At 37.3% G+C, this 22,054-nt stretch overlaps 1 protein-coding gene across 1 annotated transcript in view; it reads left to right on the top strand.

Annotated features, from left to right (window-relative positions):
* Positions 1-286: 286 nt before the first annotated feature.
* The window catches only part of LOC143245790 (uncharacterized), a 33,863-nt gene continuing 12,095 nt past the window's right edge, over positions 287-22,054 (top strand). Inside the window, exons 1-8 of the mRNA XM_076492045.1 lie at positions 287-508; positions 1,807-1,992; positions 3,991-4,082; positions 5,422-5,530; positions 9,184-9,401; positions 9,489-9,659; positions 19,112-19,279; positions 19,411-19,525. Of these exons, the coding sequence (XP_076348160.1) occupies positions 435-508; positions 1,807-1,992; positions 3,991-4,082; positions 5,422-5,530; positions 9,184-9,401; positions 9,489-9,659; positions 19,112-19,279; positions 19,411-19,525 (1,133 nt within the window). The 5' untranslated portion in view covers positions 287-434. The remainder of the gene's footprint in view (positions 509-1,806; positions 1,993-3,990; positions 4,083-5,421; positions 5,531-9,183; positions 9,402-9,488; positions 9,660-19,111; positions 19,280-19,410; positions 19,526-22,054) is intronic.

The following is a 22,054-nucleotide window of genomic DNA, read 5'->3' on the forward strand; positions in this document are numbered from 1 at the left end:
AGACGTAAGTTGAAAATAAAACTTGGTGAATGAATGAAAAATAACCTCAGTGCTACGAACCTATCCCAACGTGTTCTTGAAGAATTTATTGCTGGATGAATAAAGCTAGACAAATTTTCTTACATTTCTTCCACGGAATCTTCTGCCAATTTTAACATGTCCTCTTTAAGAACGCTTCTTTGAAACCGTCTGACGTTACATTGGCCTTCATACTCGCTGTTATCCCGAACTTAGCCATGATGCAAGAAAGACTACAGAGGCAGTAAAGACTGGCCTCTGGCCAATCACGACCAGATGCTGCCTTCCAGCGTTCTCTTGGCCTCTTTTCTGAGTTTCCTCTAAAAGAGGTGGAAAAGGTGGCAGTCACGATAGAGAATGAGAACCAAGGCGAACATCACGGTACTTCCGATTGTGGGTTCGAGAGTCTGGCATTGATGTGTTGTATTAAGAGGAGTCTGAAACGACTGTCAAAGAACAATTTCTTTATAACGACTTCGTCAAGGATGACGTGAGTGGCTATACATATGTATTTATTTATTTACTCCAACATCGAATAGCCATCCTAAATGTTGATTGAACACTTAATGTTAGAGTTAACCACTTTGTCTTGGTGTTAAACGTCAGATCCTGGATGTATCACACTTATCCTTAAATGTAGAATAGTATCCGTAAATGCTGAATGAACATCTAATTTTGGGGAATCTAGTACTCTATTCTAAGTATCTGGTATAAAACTTTTGATAAGTGTTAGAGAGACTTCAAGGTTTGTTTATGTTTATTTTGTTATATTTCATATAACTTTAAAAATCTGATTGCTAGTGTCAGCACGCTCAAAAAGAATATGCCTTTAAGAGGATTGGAAACTATAAAAAAAGAAGAATCTCCACATCCATGTGATGAAGACCACCCTTTTTTGTTGTACTAATTCTGTTGGGTCATTTTTCACTCACAAGAGCCACTTCGCTCCTACCTGGTTCACCTAGTGTGAGTTCTTGGTACTGACTTCTGATGTTTCACATTCGAAAATCAAATTACAAGTATTACATAACAGATGAAATTAACCGCACTATAGTTATGTTAAACTAGAGAAACTAGCATGTCGTTTTACTGGAAGCTCTGTCCTCCAAATGAGATACCGTGGTTTCGTCACCCTTGTAAAACTACAAATAGATAGTTACGGTATAAGTGAATATTACTACACTATAGCTGATCTGGCAAAGAGTAAGTGAACGTCATTAAACTAGGACTAATTTTGGTTAAGTGTAAGTGAACAAATTCAGTAAATTAGATAAATAAGCAATGAACTCAAGACTAACTAATCTAGTTGATAAATAAGTGGATCATCCCATTAAACACGTGGATTACCGAAATCCATCAATTTCCCAGTGGTTCAGTGGTAAAGTTGTTGGCTTACAACACAAAAACCGGTTTCGATACTCAAGGTGAGCATAGTACAGATAGCTCATTGTGAAAATACTACGAACCTTTTAAAACATGTGAACGTTTACTCTTGCTTCTGATGAACTGTGATTCTGTTTACAGATATTGTTAGAACGAAATCCTTTAATCGACACATAAGTGTTTTGTTATAGTCTGTGTTTTCCTACATCTTTGTCGTCAACGTAAAACATTTAAGCTGGTGATGTAATGACGCTCGTTAGGCCTAAAAAATTTGATAAAGAGTGGTAAATGTTAGTAGCAGCCTAGCGTGACCTTAGTGTATATATATATATACCAGATCACTTGACCTTCCTTGATTTAATCTAACATGTAGGTAATTTGATTTGTTTCATTTTGTGCATGTAGATCTATTGTGTTAGTAACGTCCATGTTGGCCGTTGGACAGCCCGGGATAGTATTTCCTACCCAGAGACAGGCACCATTGAACCCACTCAACGAGCCTGGCTGTGCCCTCGTTGTCCGTTCTTCAAAGAGGGGTCCAAACAATGCAGGCAGTGAAGGTTTGCAGTACATAGCTAACTTCGTCCCAAAGTGAGTGTACAGTTGACATTCGTGAACAAACTACCTGATAACGTCAGGTTATACAATCTCTGTGCAATATATTAACGTGGCCTAGTGGTTAGAGCGCTCGAATCGAGATCTGCGAGTTCGAAACCAGGATAGTTAAATAAATATTTAATATTATAACACAAAAATTGGAGGTGTTACTACATGAAAACCTCATTCAGTATATCTCTAGTGAAACACACAATTAGATCCTGTTGTTAGTCGGAAACATCAGGCAGTTTGTGAATATTAACATTGATTCCTGTTGCTAAGTGAACCTCCTGTAGTGTGTCTCTATGGATACTAACATTGATTTCTGTTGCTAAGTGAATCTCCTGTAGTGTGTCTCTATGAATACTAACATTGATTTCTGTTGCTAAGTGAATCTCCTGTAGTGTATCTCTATGAATACTAACATTGATTCCTACTGTTAAGTGAACCTCCTGTAGAGTGTCTCTATGGATACTAACATTGATTCCTGTTGCTAAGTGAACCTCCAGTAGTGTGTCTCTATAAATACTAACATTGATTTCTGTTACTAAGTGACCCTCCTGTAGTGTGTCTGTATAAATACTAACTTTGATTCCTGTTGCTATGTGACCCTCCAATAGTGTATCTCTATGGATACTAACATTGATTTCTGTTGTTAAGTGAACCTCCTGTAGAGTGTCTCTATGGATACTAACATTGATTCCTGTTGCTAAGTGAACCTCCTGTAGTGTGTCTGTATAAATACTAACATTGATTTCTGTTGCTAAGTGAATCTTCTGTAGTGTGTCTCTATGAATACTAACATTGATTTCTGTTGCTAAGTGAATCTCCTGTAGTGTGTCTCTATGAATACTAACATTGATTTCTGTTGCTAAGTGAATCTCCTGTAGTGTGTCTCTATGGATACTAACATTGATTCCTACTGTTAAGTGAACCTCCTGTAGTGTGTCTCTATAAATACTAACATTGATTTCTGTTACTAAGTGACCCTCCTGTAGTGTGTCTGTATAAATACTAACATTGATTTCTGTTACTAAGTGACCCTCCTGTAGTGTGTCTGTATAAATACTAACTTTGATTCCTGTTGCTATGTGACCCTCCAGTAGTGTATCTCTATGGATACTAACATTGATTTCTGTTACTAAGTGACCCTCCTGTAGTGTGTCTGTATAAATACTAACTTTGATTCCTGTTGCTATGTGACCCTCCAGTAGTGTATCTCTATGGATACTAACATTGATTTCTGTTGCTAAGTGAACCTCCTGTAGTGTGTCTCTATGAATACTAACATTGATTTCTGCTGCTAAGTGAATCTCCTGTAGTGTGTCTCTATGAATACTAACATTGATTTCTGTTGCTAAGTGAATCTCCTGTAGTGTGTCTCTATGAATACTAACATTGATTTCTGTTGCTAAGTGAACCTGCTGTCTTTTGTTTATGTAAATGCTACTATTGTTTCCTTGACCATAAATGATATCACTGGATTACAGGAAATGTTGCAGTAAAGAAACAAGTTAAATGTAGCTTACACAACCATATTCATTAAGATGATGAAGTGAGTTAATCTTAATTACTGGGTTGGAAAGGTTACTAGAAGCTGTACAAAGCGCCCACTAACCAACTAATAACAAACAGAATTGAGCGTCACAACGTTGTGAAATTGTTAAGAATTTAATGCTATTATTTGAAGCTAAACAACAGTTTATATTGATTTTGTTGATGTGAATGGAACGTCTTAATATTAGCATAACAACACTTCACGTATTGCCACTAATTTACAAGACGTTCTATTACAAACGTTTATATAAGAAACAATAACTGTATAATTAACGTATAGTCAGAGTTTTCAACTATCAAACCAAACTGGCTTTAAAATATAATATTTTGAAAGTTAAAGATCTGAGTCGTAAGGTAACTATTAACATAAATACAGTCTAGCAAATTAATGATTATAAACAGACGGTGTTCATGTGCGAAAACAAAATTTTACAGCCTGAAGTCAGTACAACGAAGAATTCCTGGTCAGATATGTATTACTTTTGATGACGTCACCAATGCCGTCCAAGAAGCGCGTAGACGTGTGGGTAAGTTTAACTTTTGTTCTCTGAAGATTGTTTAATGTTATGTCTGTTGAACTGTGAGTTTTGTATAGGATGCGTCTGTTGAACGTTGTGTCTACTGATCTGTGTGTTTTGTACAGGATGTGTCTGTTGATCTGTGTGTTGTGTACAGAATATGTTTATTGAACGTTGTGTCTTCTGATCTGTGTGTGTTGTGTACAGTATGTGTCTGTCGAACGTTGTGTCTACTGATCTGTGTGTTGTGTACAGAATATGTTTATTGAACATTGTGTCTACTAAAGCGTTTGTTGTGTACAGAATGTGTCTGTTAAACGTTGTGTATACTGATCTGTGTATTTTGTACAGAATATGTTTATAGAACGTTGTGTCTACTGAACTGTATGTTCTGTAGAAATGTATCTGTTGAACGTTGTGTCTACTGAAATGTATGTTTTGTACAAAGTGAGTCTGTTGAACGTTATGTCTACTAAACTGTATGTTTTCTACAAAGTGAGTCTGTTGAACGTTGTGTCAACTAAACTGTATGTTTTGTACAAAGTGAGTCTGTTGAACGTTGTGTCTACTAAACTGTATGTTTTGTACAAAGTGAGTCTGTTGAACGTTATGTCTACTAAACTGTATGTTTTGTACAAAGTGAGTCTGTTGAACGTTATGTCTACTAAACTGTATGTTTTGTACAAAGTGAGTCTGTTGAACGTTGTGTCTACTAAATTGTATGTTTTGTACAAAGTGAGTCTGTTGAACGTTGTGTCTACTGAACTGTATGTTTTGTACAAAGTGAGTCTGTTGAACGTTGTGTCTACTAAACTGTATGTTTTGTACAAAATGAGTCTGTTGAACGTTATGTCTACTAAACTGTATGTTTTGTACAAAGTGAGTCTGTTGAACGTTGTGTCTACTAAATTGTATGTTTTGTACAAAGTGAGTGTTGAACGTTGTGTCTACTGAACTGTATGTTTTGTACAAAATGAGTCTGTTGAACGTTATGTCTACTAAACTGTATGTTTTGTACAAAATGTATCTGTTGAACGTTGTGTCTACTGAACTGTATGTTTTGTACAAAATGTGTTTGTTGAACGTTGTGCCGACTGAATTGTATGTTTGATTTCTTTCTGATTCCTTTAAAGGACTATTATTTTGATTTGTTTTTGAAAAAAAACACCGGTTGTCTTCAAATTAATAAGAAATATACCAAAAGTCAGAAACACGAACTCTTAGAAATGTTAAAGAATTTTAAAAACAGTGTATTTGGTGCTTACTGAAATGAAATTAATCACGTGTGTTTAGTACTTAACTTTTAATTGTGAACACTAACCACAATATAAATATATAACATTTTTAGGTCGACCTCCACAAGAAATTCACGAGCTGTCGTCCGACCTACCTAAGCCTAAACACATTGCTGCAGCCGCCTTAATAATAGAAGAAGCCACCAGAATCCTAGCCCAGCGGTAAGAAAACACTTCCATACCTAAATTATTACTAGCTAACAATATAAGTCGTAACTGATCAAAGATACTTTGATCCTAAAGTTTGTTTAATTAAATTCCTCTACGACCAGATAATAACTTTAGATATAAATCCCAGTTGAGTGAAAGTTAGTTATAAAATACTTTTAGACTCATGTCGTTAATCGTTGTATATGCAAGTCGTGATTTAGTAAATAGTTTTAGTTTGTTTGAAGTTAAGCACAAATCAACACAATGGGCTATCTGTGCTCTGCCCACCACGGGTATAGAAATCGGGATTCTAGCGTTGTAAGTCCGTAGACATACCGCTGCGCCACCTGGGGGCAAATAGGTTTAGATCCTACATTTTAGTAATCACATTTTTCTTTTCACCCAAGTTATTGATAGCTGTAAGATGTAAATCCTTTAGAAAATGAAACATTTCCGTACCAAAGCTATTATTAGACACATATATAAAGTTCAATTGATCAACGAATCTTAGAGATTAATCCATACGAAATCAAATATTTCTGCATTCAGGTCACTGGTAGCTTTAGCTATAAATCCTTTATGATAAGACAGTCTTAGGTTCCAATTCTTAGAGAATCCAACACGCTCACGTCTATCAGCAGTTGAAAGAAATCTCATGTGATTAAGGAACCAGGAATCTTGTCAAACAATTCCATGTTCCTCTTTTACCCAACTGTTATTATAAATACCGCTTAATCAAAATGTTATTATAAATACCACTTAATCAAAATGTTATTATAAATACCACTTAATCAAAATGTTATTTATCTTAACCCTGAGGTAGATACAAGCCTACTCTTTTAAGTTAACATTATTTTAAATACCTGTGGACCAAAGACCCTTACTTCTTAACCCTGCTTCCTAATTCTGAAGAAATCTTTTGTGTATGGCCAGCAAATATAAATTTTGTTCTTTGTAAAGTTACGTGGAATTTATCTGTTTAGTAATTTCAATCTTTGGTAAAAGTTTCGCCCCTTCCCAGAGGCACAGCTATAAGAGTGAGGGCTTATAACGCTAGAAATTGGATTTCGAAACTCGTTGTAGGAACATCACAGCGCAGATAACCCATAGTGTAACGTTGTGCTTAACTACAAACATTCAAGGAAATAAAAAACAGAAATATCTGCGGCTGACCACAGATAGCTGTATTACTATTCGGCTGACCACGGATAGCTGTATAACTATTCGGCTGACCACAGATAGCTGTATTACTATTCGGCTGACCACAGATAGCTGTATTACTATTCAGCTGATTACAGATAGCTGTATCACTATTCGGCTGACCACGGATAGCTGTATTACTATTCGGCTGACCACGGATAGCTGTATTACTATTCGGCTGACCACGGATAGTTGTATTACTCTTCGGCTGACCACAGATAGCTGTATTACTATTCGGCTGACCACAGATAACTGTATTACTGTTCGGCTGACCACAGATAGCTGTATTACCATTCGGCTGACCACAGATAGCTGTATTGCTATTTGGCTGACCACAGATAGCTGTATTACTATTCGGCTGATTACAGATAGCTGTATTACTATTCGGCTGACCAAGGATAGCTGTATTACTATTCGGCTGACCACGGATAGCTGTATTACTATTCGGCTGATTACAGATAGCTGTATTACTATTCGGCTGACCACGGATAGCTGTATTACTATTCGGCTGATTACAGATAGATGTATTACTATTCAGCTTACCACGGACACCTGTATTACTATTTGGCTTACCACGGATAGCTGTATTACTATTCGGCTGACCACAGATAGCTGTATTACTATTCGGCTGATTATAGATAGCTGTATTACTCTTCGGCTGACCACAGATAGCTGTATTACTATTCGGCTGACCACAGATAGCTGTATTACTATTCATTGATCAGTAGGCTAAGTGAAGTTTATACAGACAGAAATGTTGTTCTCGTACGAACGCTATAGACATGTGATGATTGTATCTTTACAAAATTCGTTATCGTTTTATATATATAATGTTTTAGCTTCAATTGGCACAGAAATTAATTCAATAGTATTTATTCCATTAACTTCTACTCGTTCTAATAAACGTTCTTCAGAAGACTCATTAAACTGCTTCTTTGTCCGACCAGTTGCTTCTTCAATGTTTTTATTCTATTTTCTCCTCTCTTCTTCTTCAAATGTGTGTGTGTATGCACATGGCTCTCCAACAACAATAGTCATATGTATGATGTCCATCATTTACTTGGCTCCACATCAACAATAGTCATATGTATGATGTCCATCATTTACTTGGCTCCATGTCAACAATAGTCATATGTATGGTGTCCATCATTTACTTGGCTCCATGTCAACAATAGTCATATGTATGATGTCCATCATTTACTTGGCTCCACGTCAACAATAGTCATATGTATGATGTCCATCATTTACTTGGCTCCACGTCAACAATAGTCATATGTATGATGTCCATTATTTACTTGGCTCCATGTCAACAATAGTCATATGTATGATGTCCATCATTTACTTGGCTCCATGTCAACAATAGTCATATGTATGATGTCCATCATTTAAGTGGCTCCACGTCAACAATAGTCATATGTATGATGTCCATCATTTACTTGGCTCCATGTCAACAATAGTCATATGTATGATGTCCATCATTTACGTGGCTCCATGTCAACAACAGTCATATGTATGATGTCCATCATTTATATAGTTCTACATTGTACAACAATTGCTATACTTAAAGTATATTAATGATTTACTATATTGCTCAACTACAATAACTACATTTGTTTCGTTTGTGGTTTGAGAAAAGCCCTAGACTCAAAGTTTCCACAGTGTGGAACTTTATATTTTTTTTGTATTGACTACAATATGCAGATACGTTTCTCTTACTTTGTTAAATGTTTGTTATTGTACGGTTCTGCCGTATTCAGGAATCTCGTAAGTGTACATCCCAGCTGTTATTTAGGTTTTGAAAACACGTTGATTCGTATAACTGTAAAGTATTGTAATACAGATGTAGACACTTTGCATTGTTTGTGGACGGTAATGATCGAACTTACAAAGTTACAGAAGTATGTGCAGAGAACTGTATTACCCAGGGTTTAATATGACATAAGTTATAGCATATTTGTGTTTCTAGAGATGTGAGTCTGGCGTGCCCTAATGGTCAATAGTTGGGACTTGTAGTTGATAGCTTGCGTGTTTGAGACTTGCCCACGACGTGTTGTTAACCTTACCCAAGACACTGGGCTCCAGTCACTCAACTATGTAATGTATAATATAGGATTAAACGGCTACGTCATCAGGGAACAGTGTGTACCATACATATCCACAGGAAGTCAGGGCTAACCGGAGTTAGTACAACAATGATTTTATTAATGGTTTTTACTTGCAGTATTGTAATATTGAATTCATTTTCCTTTGTTTGATCTAACAACAATGTAAATTTGTACACAGATCTAACCAATTTTAACATCTGATTACAAATACTGCATATTTTGCCGTATCATTGTGAACGTTTTACTGTGATTATAAATATTCTATATTTTAGAATATCATTGTAAAGTTATTGAGCATATTTAACTACACAATTAAATGTTATATTTCGTGACACGTTTCTCTGTTTTCTCTCTGTATAGATATAAGTTGAATTATGATGCTATTGTTAACGGCTTGCCTCGAATAGAAACTTCCACCACAGCTGTTAAACAGGTCTGTCCCACGTTACTGAAGCCTGTAAAGTGTGAATTGAGCCGTTATCGGACACTGACCGGAATGTGTAACAACCTCGAGAACCCATCGTGGGGTAGTGCACGGTCAGCCATGTTGAGGTATCTTCCCCCAGCTTACGGCGATGGTAAGTTATGATGTATTCCTCGTCCAAAGTGTAGAGACGTAGGTTTATTAAAAGTTCTGAAAATAACCACGTCTACTTCTGTTATAGGTATTTCCGTCCCCAGGCGAGCTGTAGATGGTTCTGAACTTCCCACTGCTCGTGCCATTAGTTTTATTATGCACCATGACGTCAGCCAACACGACCAACAGCTATGTAACGTCCTCGTTGCTTGGGGTCAGATGATCGACCACGACTTGACATTAGCTTCCCAAACATTAGGTAAGACGTGAATTCACGACTGATATCCAGTTCCCGGTCTCGTGTGTAGAATAGAATATACTATTACACTGTAAGTTAACTAAGACCACGTTTTCGTTACAATCACCGTAATTTCATGAAAATCACCAGCCACTGTGAGGCTTGAGGTTTTGTAACGTTGAAATCTTGCGTTCGATACGTCCTATAAGTAAAGCACAGATAACGTTTTATTATTTTTTGGAGCTTTACGTTTAACGAAAAACAAACAAACTAGATGTGTGTGTGTGTTTACTTAAAGCAAAGCCACATCGTGCTATCTGCTGAGTCCACCGAGGGGAATCGAACCCTTGATTTTACCACTGTAACCCCGTAAACTTACCGCTGTAACAGCGGAGGACCTAACTAGACGTGAAAGAACTCAGTGAACTGTTGCAAGTTAAAATTAACAACGTTATTGTTTGGAACTTTAACATAAACTTTGTTTTCCATTTATATATAGTTAAACAATGGTATTGTTCAGTTCTCTCAGGGTTCGTAGTGTTGTGTTTTTTAATTATATATGTAGTCTTTCACAGAGAAACCATGAACTGTAGAAAGGTGTTTAGTGATTTATCAGTAAAATTATTTTTTCTTGAAGGTTTCCAAGCCTATACTACAAAGAAATATACAATGATAAACACCTTATAACCTGAGCGCTTTCCAGACGTGACCTTTTGTTCTTCACTAGTACACTGAAATGTTTACTAATAGAATGACTAATTAGTGCAGTAATAAAGGAAAGTGTTGTTACAAGTTGCAGAATGTTGTTACATGCCACACAGAAACTAACAGTACTTGGTAAACGTGAAACCCTTGACAGTAAAACTTACATATCACAGTATGACAACAGGACTTTCTACACGCTGCACAACCTGCATCTCGTCACAGTATGACAACAGGACTTTCTATACGCTGCACAACCTACATCTTGTCACAGTATGACAACAGGACTTTCTACACACTGCACAACCTACATCTTGTCACAGTATGACAACAGAACTTTCTACACGCTGCACAACCTGCATCTCGTCACAATATGACAACAGAACTTTCCATCCGCTGCACAACCTACATCTCGTCACAGTATGACAACAGGACTTTCTATACGCTGCACAACCTACATCTCGTCACAGTATGACAACAGGACTTTCTACACGCTGCACAACCTGCATCTCGTCACAGTATGACAACAGGACTTTCTACACGCTGCACAACCTGCATCTCGTCACAGTATGACAACAGAACTTTCTATACGCTGCACAACCTACATCTCGTCACAGTATGACAACAGGACTTTCTACACGCTGCACAACCTGCATCTCGTCACAGTATGACAACAGGACTTTCTACACGCTGCACAACCTACATCTCGTCACATTATGACAACAGAACTTTCTACACGCTGCACAACCTACATCTCGTCACATTATGACAACAGAACTTTCTACACGCTGCACAACCTGCATCTCGTCACAGTATGACAACAGAACTTTCTATACGCTGCACAACCTACATCTCGTCACAGTATGACAACAGGACTTTCTACACACTGCACAACCTACATCTCGTCACAGTATGACAACAGGACTTTCTACATGCTGCACAACCTACATCTCGTCACAGTATGACAACAGGACTTTCTACATGCTGCACAACCTACATCTCGTCACAGTATGACAACAGAACTTTCTACATGCTGCACAACCTGCATCTCGTCACAATATGACAACAGAACTTTCTACATGCTGCACAACCTGCATCTCGTCACAATATGACAACAGAACTTTCTACACGCTGCACAACCTACATCTTGTCACAGTATGACAACAGAACTTTCTACACGCTGCACAACCTACATCTCGTCACATTATGACAACAGAACTTTCTACACGCTGCACAACCTACATCTCGTCACAGTATGACAACAGAACTTTCTACATGCTGCACAACCTGCATCTCGTCACAGTATGACAACAGGACTTTCTACACGCTGCACAACCCACATCTCGTCACAGTATGACAACAGAACTTTCTACATGCTGCACAACCTGCATCTCGTCACAGTATGACAACAGGACTTTCTACACGCTGCACAACCCACATCTCGTCACAGTATGACAACAGGACTTTCTACACGCTGCACAACCTACATCTCGTCACAGTATGACAACAGAACTTTCTACACGCTGCACAACCTGCATCTCGTCACAGTATGACAACAGGACTTTCTACACGCTGCACAACCTACATCTCGTCACATTATGACAACAGAACTTTCTACACGCTGCACAACCTACATCTCGTCACATTATGACAACAGAACTTTCTACACGCTGCACAACCTGCATCTCGTCACAGTATGACAACAGAACTTTCTATACGCTGCACAACCTACATCTCGTCACAGTATGACAACAGGACTTTCTACACACTGCACAACCTACATCTCGTCACAGTATGACAACAGGACTTTCTACATGCTGCACAACCTACATCTCGTCACAGTATGACAACAGAACTTTCTACATGCTGCACAACCTGCATCTCGTCACAGTATGACAACAGGACTTTCTACACGCTGCACAACCCACATCTCGTCACAGTATGACAACAGAACTTTCTACACGCTGCACAACCTGCATCTCGTCACAGTATGACAACAGGACTTTCTACACACTGCACAACCTACATCTCGTCACAGTATGACAACAGGACTTTCTACACACTGCACAACCTACATCTCGTCACAGTATGACAACAGGACTTTCTACATGCTGCACAACCTGCATCTCGTCACAGTATGACAACAGAACTTTCTACACGCTGCACAACCCACATCTCGTCACAGTATGACAACAGGACTTTCTACACGCTGCACAACCTGCATCTCGTCACAGTATGACAACAGGACTTTCTACATGCTGCACAACCTACATCTCGTCACAGTATGACAACAGGACTTTCTACATGCTGCACAACCTACATCTCGTCACAGTATGACAACAGAACTTTCTACATGCTGCACAACCTGCATCTCGTCACAATATGACAACAGAACTTTCTACATGCTGCACAACCTGCATCTCGTCACAATATGACAACAGAACTTTCTACATGCTGCACAACCTGCATCTCGTCACAATATGACAACAGAACTTTCTACACGCTGCACAACCTACATCTTGTCACAGTATGACAACAGAACTTTCTACACGCTGCACAACCTACATCTCGTCACAGTATGACAACAGGACTTTCTACATGCTGCACAACCTACATCTCGTCACAGTATGACAACAGGACTTTCTACATGCTGCACAACCTACATCTCGTCACAGTATGACAACAGAACTTTCTACATGCTGCACAACCTGCATCTCGTCACAATATGACAACAGAACTTTCTACATGCTGCACAACCTGCATCTCGTCACAATATGACAACAGAACTTTCTACACGCTGCACAACCTACATCTTGTCACAGTATGACAACAGGACTTTCTACACGCTGCACAACCTACATCTCGTCACATTATGACAACAGAACTTTCTACACGCTGCACAACCTACATCTCGTCACAGTATGACAACAGAACTTTCTACATGCTGCACAACCTGCATCTCGTCACAGTATGACAACAGGACTTTCTACACGCTGCACAACCCACATCTCGTCACAGTATGACAACAGAACTTTCTACATGCTGCACAACCTGCATCTCCTCACAGTATGACAACAGGACTTTCTACACGCTGCACAACCCACATCTCGTCACAGTATGACAACAGGACTTTCTACACGCTGCACAACCTGCATCTTGTCACAATATGACAACAGGACTTTCTACATGCTACACAACCTGCATCTCGTCCCAATATGACAACAGGACTTTCTACACGCTGCACAACCTGCATCTCGTCACAGTATGACAACAGGACTTTCTACACGCTGCACAACCTGCATCTTGTCACAATATGACAACAGGACGTTCCACACGCTGTACTTGACAACACAACTTACATCTCGTCACAGTATAACACTACAGTTAAGAGTTGGTTTAGGTACACAATAGTCTATTGAGATGAAGTGTACTACGTGTGGTTGTATTTTCTTCTTTGAACTAACAAAATTATTTTATTTAAATAACAAAATTGTGTATCAGACAATAAATGTCCAGCTAAGGTCACCGCATACTTTATTTACAAAATGTTAAATGTGTCCATCTATCGGATAGTAAGCTATTGTTCAGGTAACTCGTGAAGGTTTATATCGTCGTGAAGCCAGTTTTTAGTGTTGCATTATCCATGTACAGCATTTATTTAAATCTATATGTGTTTAAATGATCACAGCAACACGTTACTAATAACAATAACTACTGATCGAAACAGATACCGATCATTATGAATATTTTGTATCTGTGATAATGTAGCTAATATTTCAGTCTAAGTGTAAGGGCGGTAACCCGACAGAATAGAGGTAAGTCGTAAGTCTACGGACCTACAGCGATGAAATCCGGGACTTATATCCGCAATGGGCACAGCAGATAGCCCACTGTGGCTTTGCTCTGAAAGAAGCAAAGACTGAAGGATTATTAAAAATGTACTTAGCTCAGATTTCTTTTCAACGCTGATTTACCCTCACATAACACTTTGTAACAACACTAATTCATTAAGTAACATTGATAAATAAGTCCCACCATCTTAACTCAAATTCTGTTAAGTGCAATTATCTTTTGAATAATACACATGAAGCTTCTTTAATAAACCGCTTACATTGTGTAGTCTCTGATATCTTTCAATGGGAGCGCCATCTAGTGGATTATAATAAAAGCACTTTTACTCCTCTCTCACCAAAGATGTACTGTTATTTTTTATTAAAATCGATGTACGACCTCACTGTAATAAAGGCTTTTATGTCGTCATATATAAGAAAAAATCTTTCAATAGTTAAGCTACCTGTATATCATATTTAAAAATCCAGAACTAGAAAAGTAGTTTACGTTTTTATTAAAAACTAACATGGCTCCACGGACCTGAAGAATGCCTCGTTCATAATCTTACAGTCAGGTCCTATTTCTTTCTGCCATCTGAGCATTAGACACGATTGTCATCTAGGATTCTGTACGTTACGATTTCATTGTACATTAGGGAAGTGTATGTCAGTCAAGGAAACACGAACTACCCCCTCCGTATCATTTCGTGATTTATTTTTAAAAATTACTTGTTTAAAGTATAGGATCTTGAAGAACGTTCATTGTACCTCCCTTTCGTCATTCTTGTTCATTGAGGTTTCATATACAACGTCCTACGTCACTGGTGTTTCTTTTTTATCGAAAGCTGGGGGTATGTTAGGGATAACTAGCATGTAATGTAAGAAAACAGTTCCGTTATCTATGTCACGCCACAGTGTTGGTTAACCTATTTTTTACGCACGACCTTTGGTGGCTGCGTACATAATAGAAAGTTAAAATACCGTGTTATAAGTTCGTAAATTATGAGCCAACAAAAAAATAATTTCACCATTGTAACTCACGATCCTCGTTACAAAAATATCCAACACTGAAGTTTAAATACTAGAATAACAAAAAGTATATAAAAAAATTGGCAAATGCTTTGTTGTCTTGAAATTTAGTTTAATACATTTTCCTATGGTGAAGATTATAAAATGTATAGATATTTGGGGCAAAATGGTGTAAACATGCCCAGTTTGAAACTCCATCTTTCAATGAAGCACACTTTATTGTGGGGCATTTATGCAGTCCAACAGCTTTGTGTAATGCGAGTTTGGGCGTAACAGTGAAATAATCTGTGTGTTCGGGATTGTATAACCTCTTTATACACTGCTGGCCAAAATCTTAAGGCCAATGAACATAAAGAAAAAATACGCATTTTGTGTTGTTAGACTCAACCACTTATTTGAGTAGAGCTTCGAAAGATGAAAATAAGAAAAGGGAAAATAAAAATAAAAAACTTACCATTTAATATGAAAAATGTGAACACCATGAAATTAGCCTAAATACTGGCTGGTCAAAAGTTTAAGACCATACCAAAAGTAAGTCCTAATCAGGGTAGAAAATGCCCAACAAGAGGTATCAGTAGTGAGTTGCACGGCCCTCATTGCGAAAAACTTCAAATATTCGCTTTGGCATGGTCGATTTAAGCGTTTGCAGAAGGCTGGCTGGAATGTTATTCCAAGTGGTGAAGATGGCTTCACGGAGATCATGCACTGTTTGGAATTGACGTCCAATTCTCTAGACTTCCCTTGCCACCCACCCCCAAACATTTTCAATTGGGTTCAGTTCGGGCGAACACGCTGGATGGTCCAAAAGAATCACGTTATTCGCCATGAAAAAGTTCTATGCTCTGCGGGCGTTGTGGATTGCAGCATTGTCCTGCTGAAAGATCCAGTCGTTTCCACACAAGCGAGGGCCTTCAGTCAATAAGGATGCTCTCTCCAACATACCAGTGTAGCCAGTTGCTGTTTGACGCCCCTGTATAACTTGAAGCTCCATCGTTTCATGGAAGGAGAAAGCACCCCAGATCATGATGGAACCTCCTCCACTGTGTCGTGTAGAAAATATCTCCGGTGGGATATCCTTATCGTGCCGGTAACGTTGGAAGCCATCTGGACCATCCAGGTTAAACTTTTTCTCATTAGAGAACAAAACCTTCGTCCACGTTTCTACATCCCATGTTTGGCGCTTCTCAGCAAAGTTTAACCGAGCTGTTTCGTGGTATGGAAGGAGGCGTGGCCTTTAAAGACTTTTACGATTTTTAAAGCCTTTCTCTCGTAGATGCCGTCTTATTGTTCTTGAGCTGCGTTCTGCGTCCGTAAGGGCCTTTATCTGGTTCGACGATCGGTTGATGTCTTGCCGGACAACCCGTCGAATCTTCCTGCTCAACGCCGGCGAAAGTTTCTTGAGCCGACCACTTGAAATTATCGTTACGTATCCCTCAGGGTCTTTTAATAAATTTGCAACAACAGTTTTACTATACCCAATCTCACCAGCGATGGCACGTTGAGAGAGACCTTGCTTTTACAGCTCGACAATTCTGCTACGTTCAAACTCTGTCAACTTTTTAGCCTTTGCCATGTTTTCACCCAATGTAACACAGGAGATGTCAACGGGAGATATTGACAACGCTAATGCTTGAACACAAATGACTAAATTTCGTTACATCTTTACCAATTAACGCTTTGTTTCAGTATGGTCTTAAACTTTTGACCAGCTAGTATTTAGACTAATTTCATAGTGTTCACATTTTCCCTATTAAATGCTGAAAAAAAAATTTTATTTTTATTTTCCCTTTTCTTATTTTCATCTTTCGAAACTCTACTCAAGTAAGTGGTTGAGTCTAACAACGCAAAATGCATATTTGTTCTTTATGTTTATTGGCCTTAAGATTTTGGCCAGCAGTGTATATATATAGATACCAGATGTTTCAAACGCCACTTCCGCTGTTCTTGTTCTTCTTGGAATTTCACGCAAAGCTACACAAGGGCTATCTTCGCTAGCCGTCCCTAATTTAGCAGTGTAAGACTAGAGGAAAGACAGATAGTCATCACCACCAACCGACAACTCTTGGGCTACTCTTTTACCAACGATTAGTGGGATTGACCGTAACTTTATAACGTCCCTGAAAGAGCGAGAATGTTTGGTGTGGCGGAGATTCAAACCCACAATCCTCATATTGCGAGTTGATCTCTAAACACCTGGTCTTGAGAGAGCTGTTTATGATTATTACCACCATGTACCCAGTGTCTGTAGAATCAATTTATTTCTTCAGTTTTTCTCAAAGTAATTTAGTGTAATATGTATGCAACTCTCTGTTACTGTTTTTGTGTTTAAGTATACTGGGTCATGAAATCCAGAAGGTTGTTCTGGGACTTTGTGTATTTTTGTAAGTAGTGAATTTTGTAATGTTTGTAGTTGATTTTGTACTAGTTTTGAGGCTACACGTATCCATGTTAGGGTTACATATTCAGTTAGAGGTCGGATGTATGTTTTGTATAGTTTTAATATGTTGTCGACTGTCGCTCCACTGTTTTAACCAGTTAGACTTCGAGCACAGTCTGTTCTTTGCCAGATTTTGGGTCTAGTATTATTTAATTGTTATGTTCGTGTGAGTTTCGAGTCTTAAGTTAGTCCTAGATATTTGGCGGACGTAGCATTCAGTTTGTTTTCCTTACACAGAATTGTAAAAAACGTAAAACGTGGAACTGAAAATGCTTATGTTTTCCCACATGGACCTGATAAACATCATAGTTACAGTACTATTTTATTTATATAGATAACCCACAACATACAATACTGTTACATTTATATAGATAACCTACGACAGACAATACTATTATATTCATATAGATAGCCCACGACAGACAATATATAATACTTACACAGATAACCCACAACAGACAATACTATTATATTTATATAGATTTCATTCGAATGAGTTAATACAAAGTAGAATTTTACGTAACCACTGATATGTAATGATAAAATTTTACAGTTGTCTTGTCAGAGTTATATTGGTTTGTTGCGTAAAAACACTTCTTCGGATACAGGGAAAACGTTTGGAAGTTTACTTCAAATGAACACACATAGTTCAAAAATTGTAAATACTGTGAAGAAATAAAAATACGTTATATTTTGTGTGATTTGAATTTCACGAAAAGCTACACGAGGGCTTTTTGCGCTATCCGTCCCAAACTTAGCAGTCAACACTACCTACCGCCAACTCTGTGGCTACTCTTTTTACCAAAGAATAATAGGACTTACCGTCACATTATAACACCCCCATGGTTAAGAGGACAAAATATTCGGGAAGAGATTCTAACCCGCGACCCTCAGGTTTCGAGTCAACAACTCTAACCACTGAGACAGAGATTAACAAAAATATTCGGGAAGAGATTCGAACCCACCGACCTCAGATTGCGAGTCTACAACCCTAACCACTGAGACACAGAAAATAACAAAAATATTTGGGAAGAAATTCGAACCCACCGACCTCAGGTTACGAGTCAACAACCCTAACCACTGAGACACAGAAATTAACAAAAATATTTGGGAAGAAATTCGAACCCGCCACCCTCAGGTTACGAGTCAACAACTCTAACCACTGAGACAGAGATTAACAAAAATATTCGGGAAGAGATTCGAACCCGCGACCCTCAGATTGCGAGTCAACAACCCTAACCACTGAGACACAGAAAATAACAAAAATATTTGGGAAGAAATTCGAACCCACCGACCTCAGGTTACGAGTCAACAACTCTAACCACTGAGACAGAGATTAACAAAAATATTCGGGAAGAGATTCGAACCCGCGACCCTCAGATTGCGAGTCAACAACCCTAACCGCTAAGACAAAAATTAATTCCGTTTACGACCATCAAATTGGAATACTTTTGTTGTTGTTGTTGTTTTTCCAGACGAAAGACGTATGGATATAGAATGCTGTAAGTACCCACCCCAACAACGCCATCCTAATTGCATGCCCATAGCTATACCCCATGACGACCCCTTCTACAAATTCTTCAACAAGAAATGTATGGACTTTGCTCGCACTCTACCTGGGATGAGACCCGGATGTACTTTAGGTAAGTCACGTGTACTTAATTTCTGTACTGCATATTAGTGTATAACACATTTATACCAGAAATAAATGACTTTATAACACCAAAATGTTGTTGTTTTCAGTTAATTAGACACTCAACGTTTTTCTTTTCAGCTTTCTCAGAGTGTTCACTTAATATGTCAAAAGCACGCTCTCCAAATGCATGTCTGGACCCGAATAGAATTCATTATTTAAACTACTTGGAGCTCTACGCTCTCAGTTTAGGTTTGTGATTTAGAGAACGCCCCTAAAGGAGAACTAAAGCGAAACTTTGAGTGTCTAATTATGACAAAAAAACGACATTCTCGTTTTATAAGGTTACTTATTTGTACTATTACGTCAAGGTAACATTTTTTTAAACTATTAATTTCAATTACACCACAGCAGATCAGCTAAAAACTTAGATTCAACGTTCTCTGCTGATATGTATACCTGTATGGACACAGTGCATATTTTACATAAGAAATCTGATGCCATATAAGTTTATATAAAATTACATCATATAAGTTACATAACCTTCATGGTTCTAGGAATATATACTTTTTTTTCGTTAACCCCAACTATTTTCGGGACGGGCAGTATTTCTGTAAGCCAGTCGGCAACTACATAACAAGGTGAGAGGGTTTCGAACACGAGACCCTAAAATAACGAGAAGAGCGCTCCCAACGACCAGTTTAATTCAATGAATGTGTAACCACGATCCATATTATACAGCATTACAACAGTAACTAACGTATTGTTTATATACTGTAACAACAACAGTAGTGTAGTGTTTATATCGTGTAACATCAACAGTAACTACTGTAGTGTTTATATAGTGTAACGTCAGCAGTAACTACTGTAGTGTTTACATAGTCTAACAACAACAATAACTATTGTAGTCTATATATAGAGTAACAACAACAGTAACTAACGTTGTGTTTATATAGTGTAACAACAACAGTAACTAACGTTGTGTTTATATAGTGTAACAACAACAGTAACTAATGTAGTGTTTATATAGTATAACACCAACAGTAACTACTGTAGTGTTTATATAGAGTAACAACAACAGTAACTAACGTTGTGTTTATATAGTGTAACAACAACAGTAACTAATGTAGTGTTTATATAGTGTAACATCAACAGTAACTACTGTAGTGTTTATATAGAGTAACAACAACAGTAACTAACGTTGTGTTTATATAGTGTAACAACAACAGTAACTAATGTAGTGTTTATATTGTATAACATCAACAGTAACTACTGTAGTGTTTATATAGAGTAACAACAACAGTAACTAACGTTGTGTTTATATAGTGTAACAACAACAGTAACTAATGTAGTGTTTATATAGTGTGACAACAACAGTAACTAACGTAGTGTTTATATTGTATAACATCAACAGTAACTAACGTAGTGTTTATATAGTGTGACAACAACAGTAACTAACGTAGTGTTTATACAGTGTAACATCAACAGTAACTAACGTAGTGTTTATATTGTATAACATCAACAGTAACTAACGTAGTGTTTATATTGTATAACATCAACAGTAACTAACGTAGTGTTTATATTGTATAACATCAACAGTAACTAACGTAGTGTTTATATTGTATAACATCAACAGTAACTAACGTAGTGTTTATATTGTATAACAACAACAGTAACTAACGTAGTGTTTATATTGTATAACATCAACAGTAACTAACGTAGTGTTTATATAGTGTAACAACAACAGTAACTAATGTAGTGTTTATATAGTGTAACATCAACAGTAACTACTGTAGTGTTTATATAGTGTAACAACAACAGTAACTAATGTAGTGTTTATATAGTGTAACATCAACAGTAACTACTGTAGTGTTTATATAGTGTAACAACAACAGTGTAACAACAGTAACGTAACTAACGTGTGTTTATATAGTGTAACAACAACAGTAACTAATGTAGTGTTTATATAGTGTGACAACAACAGTAACTAACGTAGTGTTTATATTGTATAACATCAACAGTAACTAACGTAGTGTTTATATTGTATAACATCAACAGTAACAGTAACTAACTGTAGTGTTTATATAGTGTATAAACAACAGTAACTAACGTAAGGTGTTTATATTGTGTAACAACAGTAACTAACGTAGTAACTAACAGTAACTAACGTAGTGTAGTGTTTTAGTGAAGGTAACATCAACAGTAACTAACGTAGTGTTTATAAGTGTAACAACAACAGTAACTAACGTAGTGTTTATATAGTGTGACAACAACAGTAACTAACGTAGTGTTTATATAGTATAACATCAACAGTAACTAACGTAGTGTTTTATATTGTATAACATCAACGTAGTAACTAACGTAGTGTTTATATTGTATAACAACAACAGTAACTAACGTAGTGTTTATATTGTGTAACAACAAAGTAACTAACGTAGTGTTTATGTTATTATGTAACATCAACAGTAACTAACGTAGTGTTTATATAGTATAACAACAACAGTAACTAACGTAGTGTTTATATTGTGTAACATCAACAGTAACTAACGTAGTGTTTATATTGTATAACATCAACAGTAACTAACGTAGTGTTATATTGTATAAACAACAGTAACTAACGTAGTGTTTATATAGTGTAACAACAACAGTAACTAACGTAGTGTTTATATAGTGTAACAACAACAGTAACTAACGTAGTGTTTATATAGTGTAACAATTACAACAAGCAGTAACTTCACTGTAGTGTTTATATAGTGTAACAACAACAGTAACTAATGTAGTGTTT

Source organism: Tachypleus tridentatus, chromosome 3 (assembly GCF_004210375.1).
Source record: "Tachypleus tridentatus isolate NWPU-2018 chromosome 3, ASM421037v1, whole genome shotgun sequence".
NCBI lineage: Eukaryota > Metazoa > Arthropoda > Merostomata > Xiphosura > Limulidae > Tachypleus > Tachypleus tridentatus.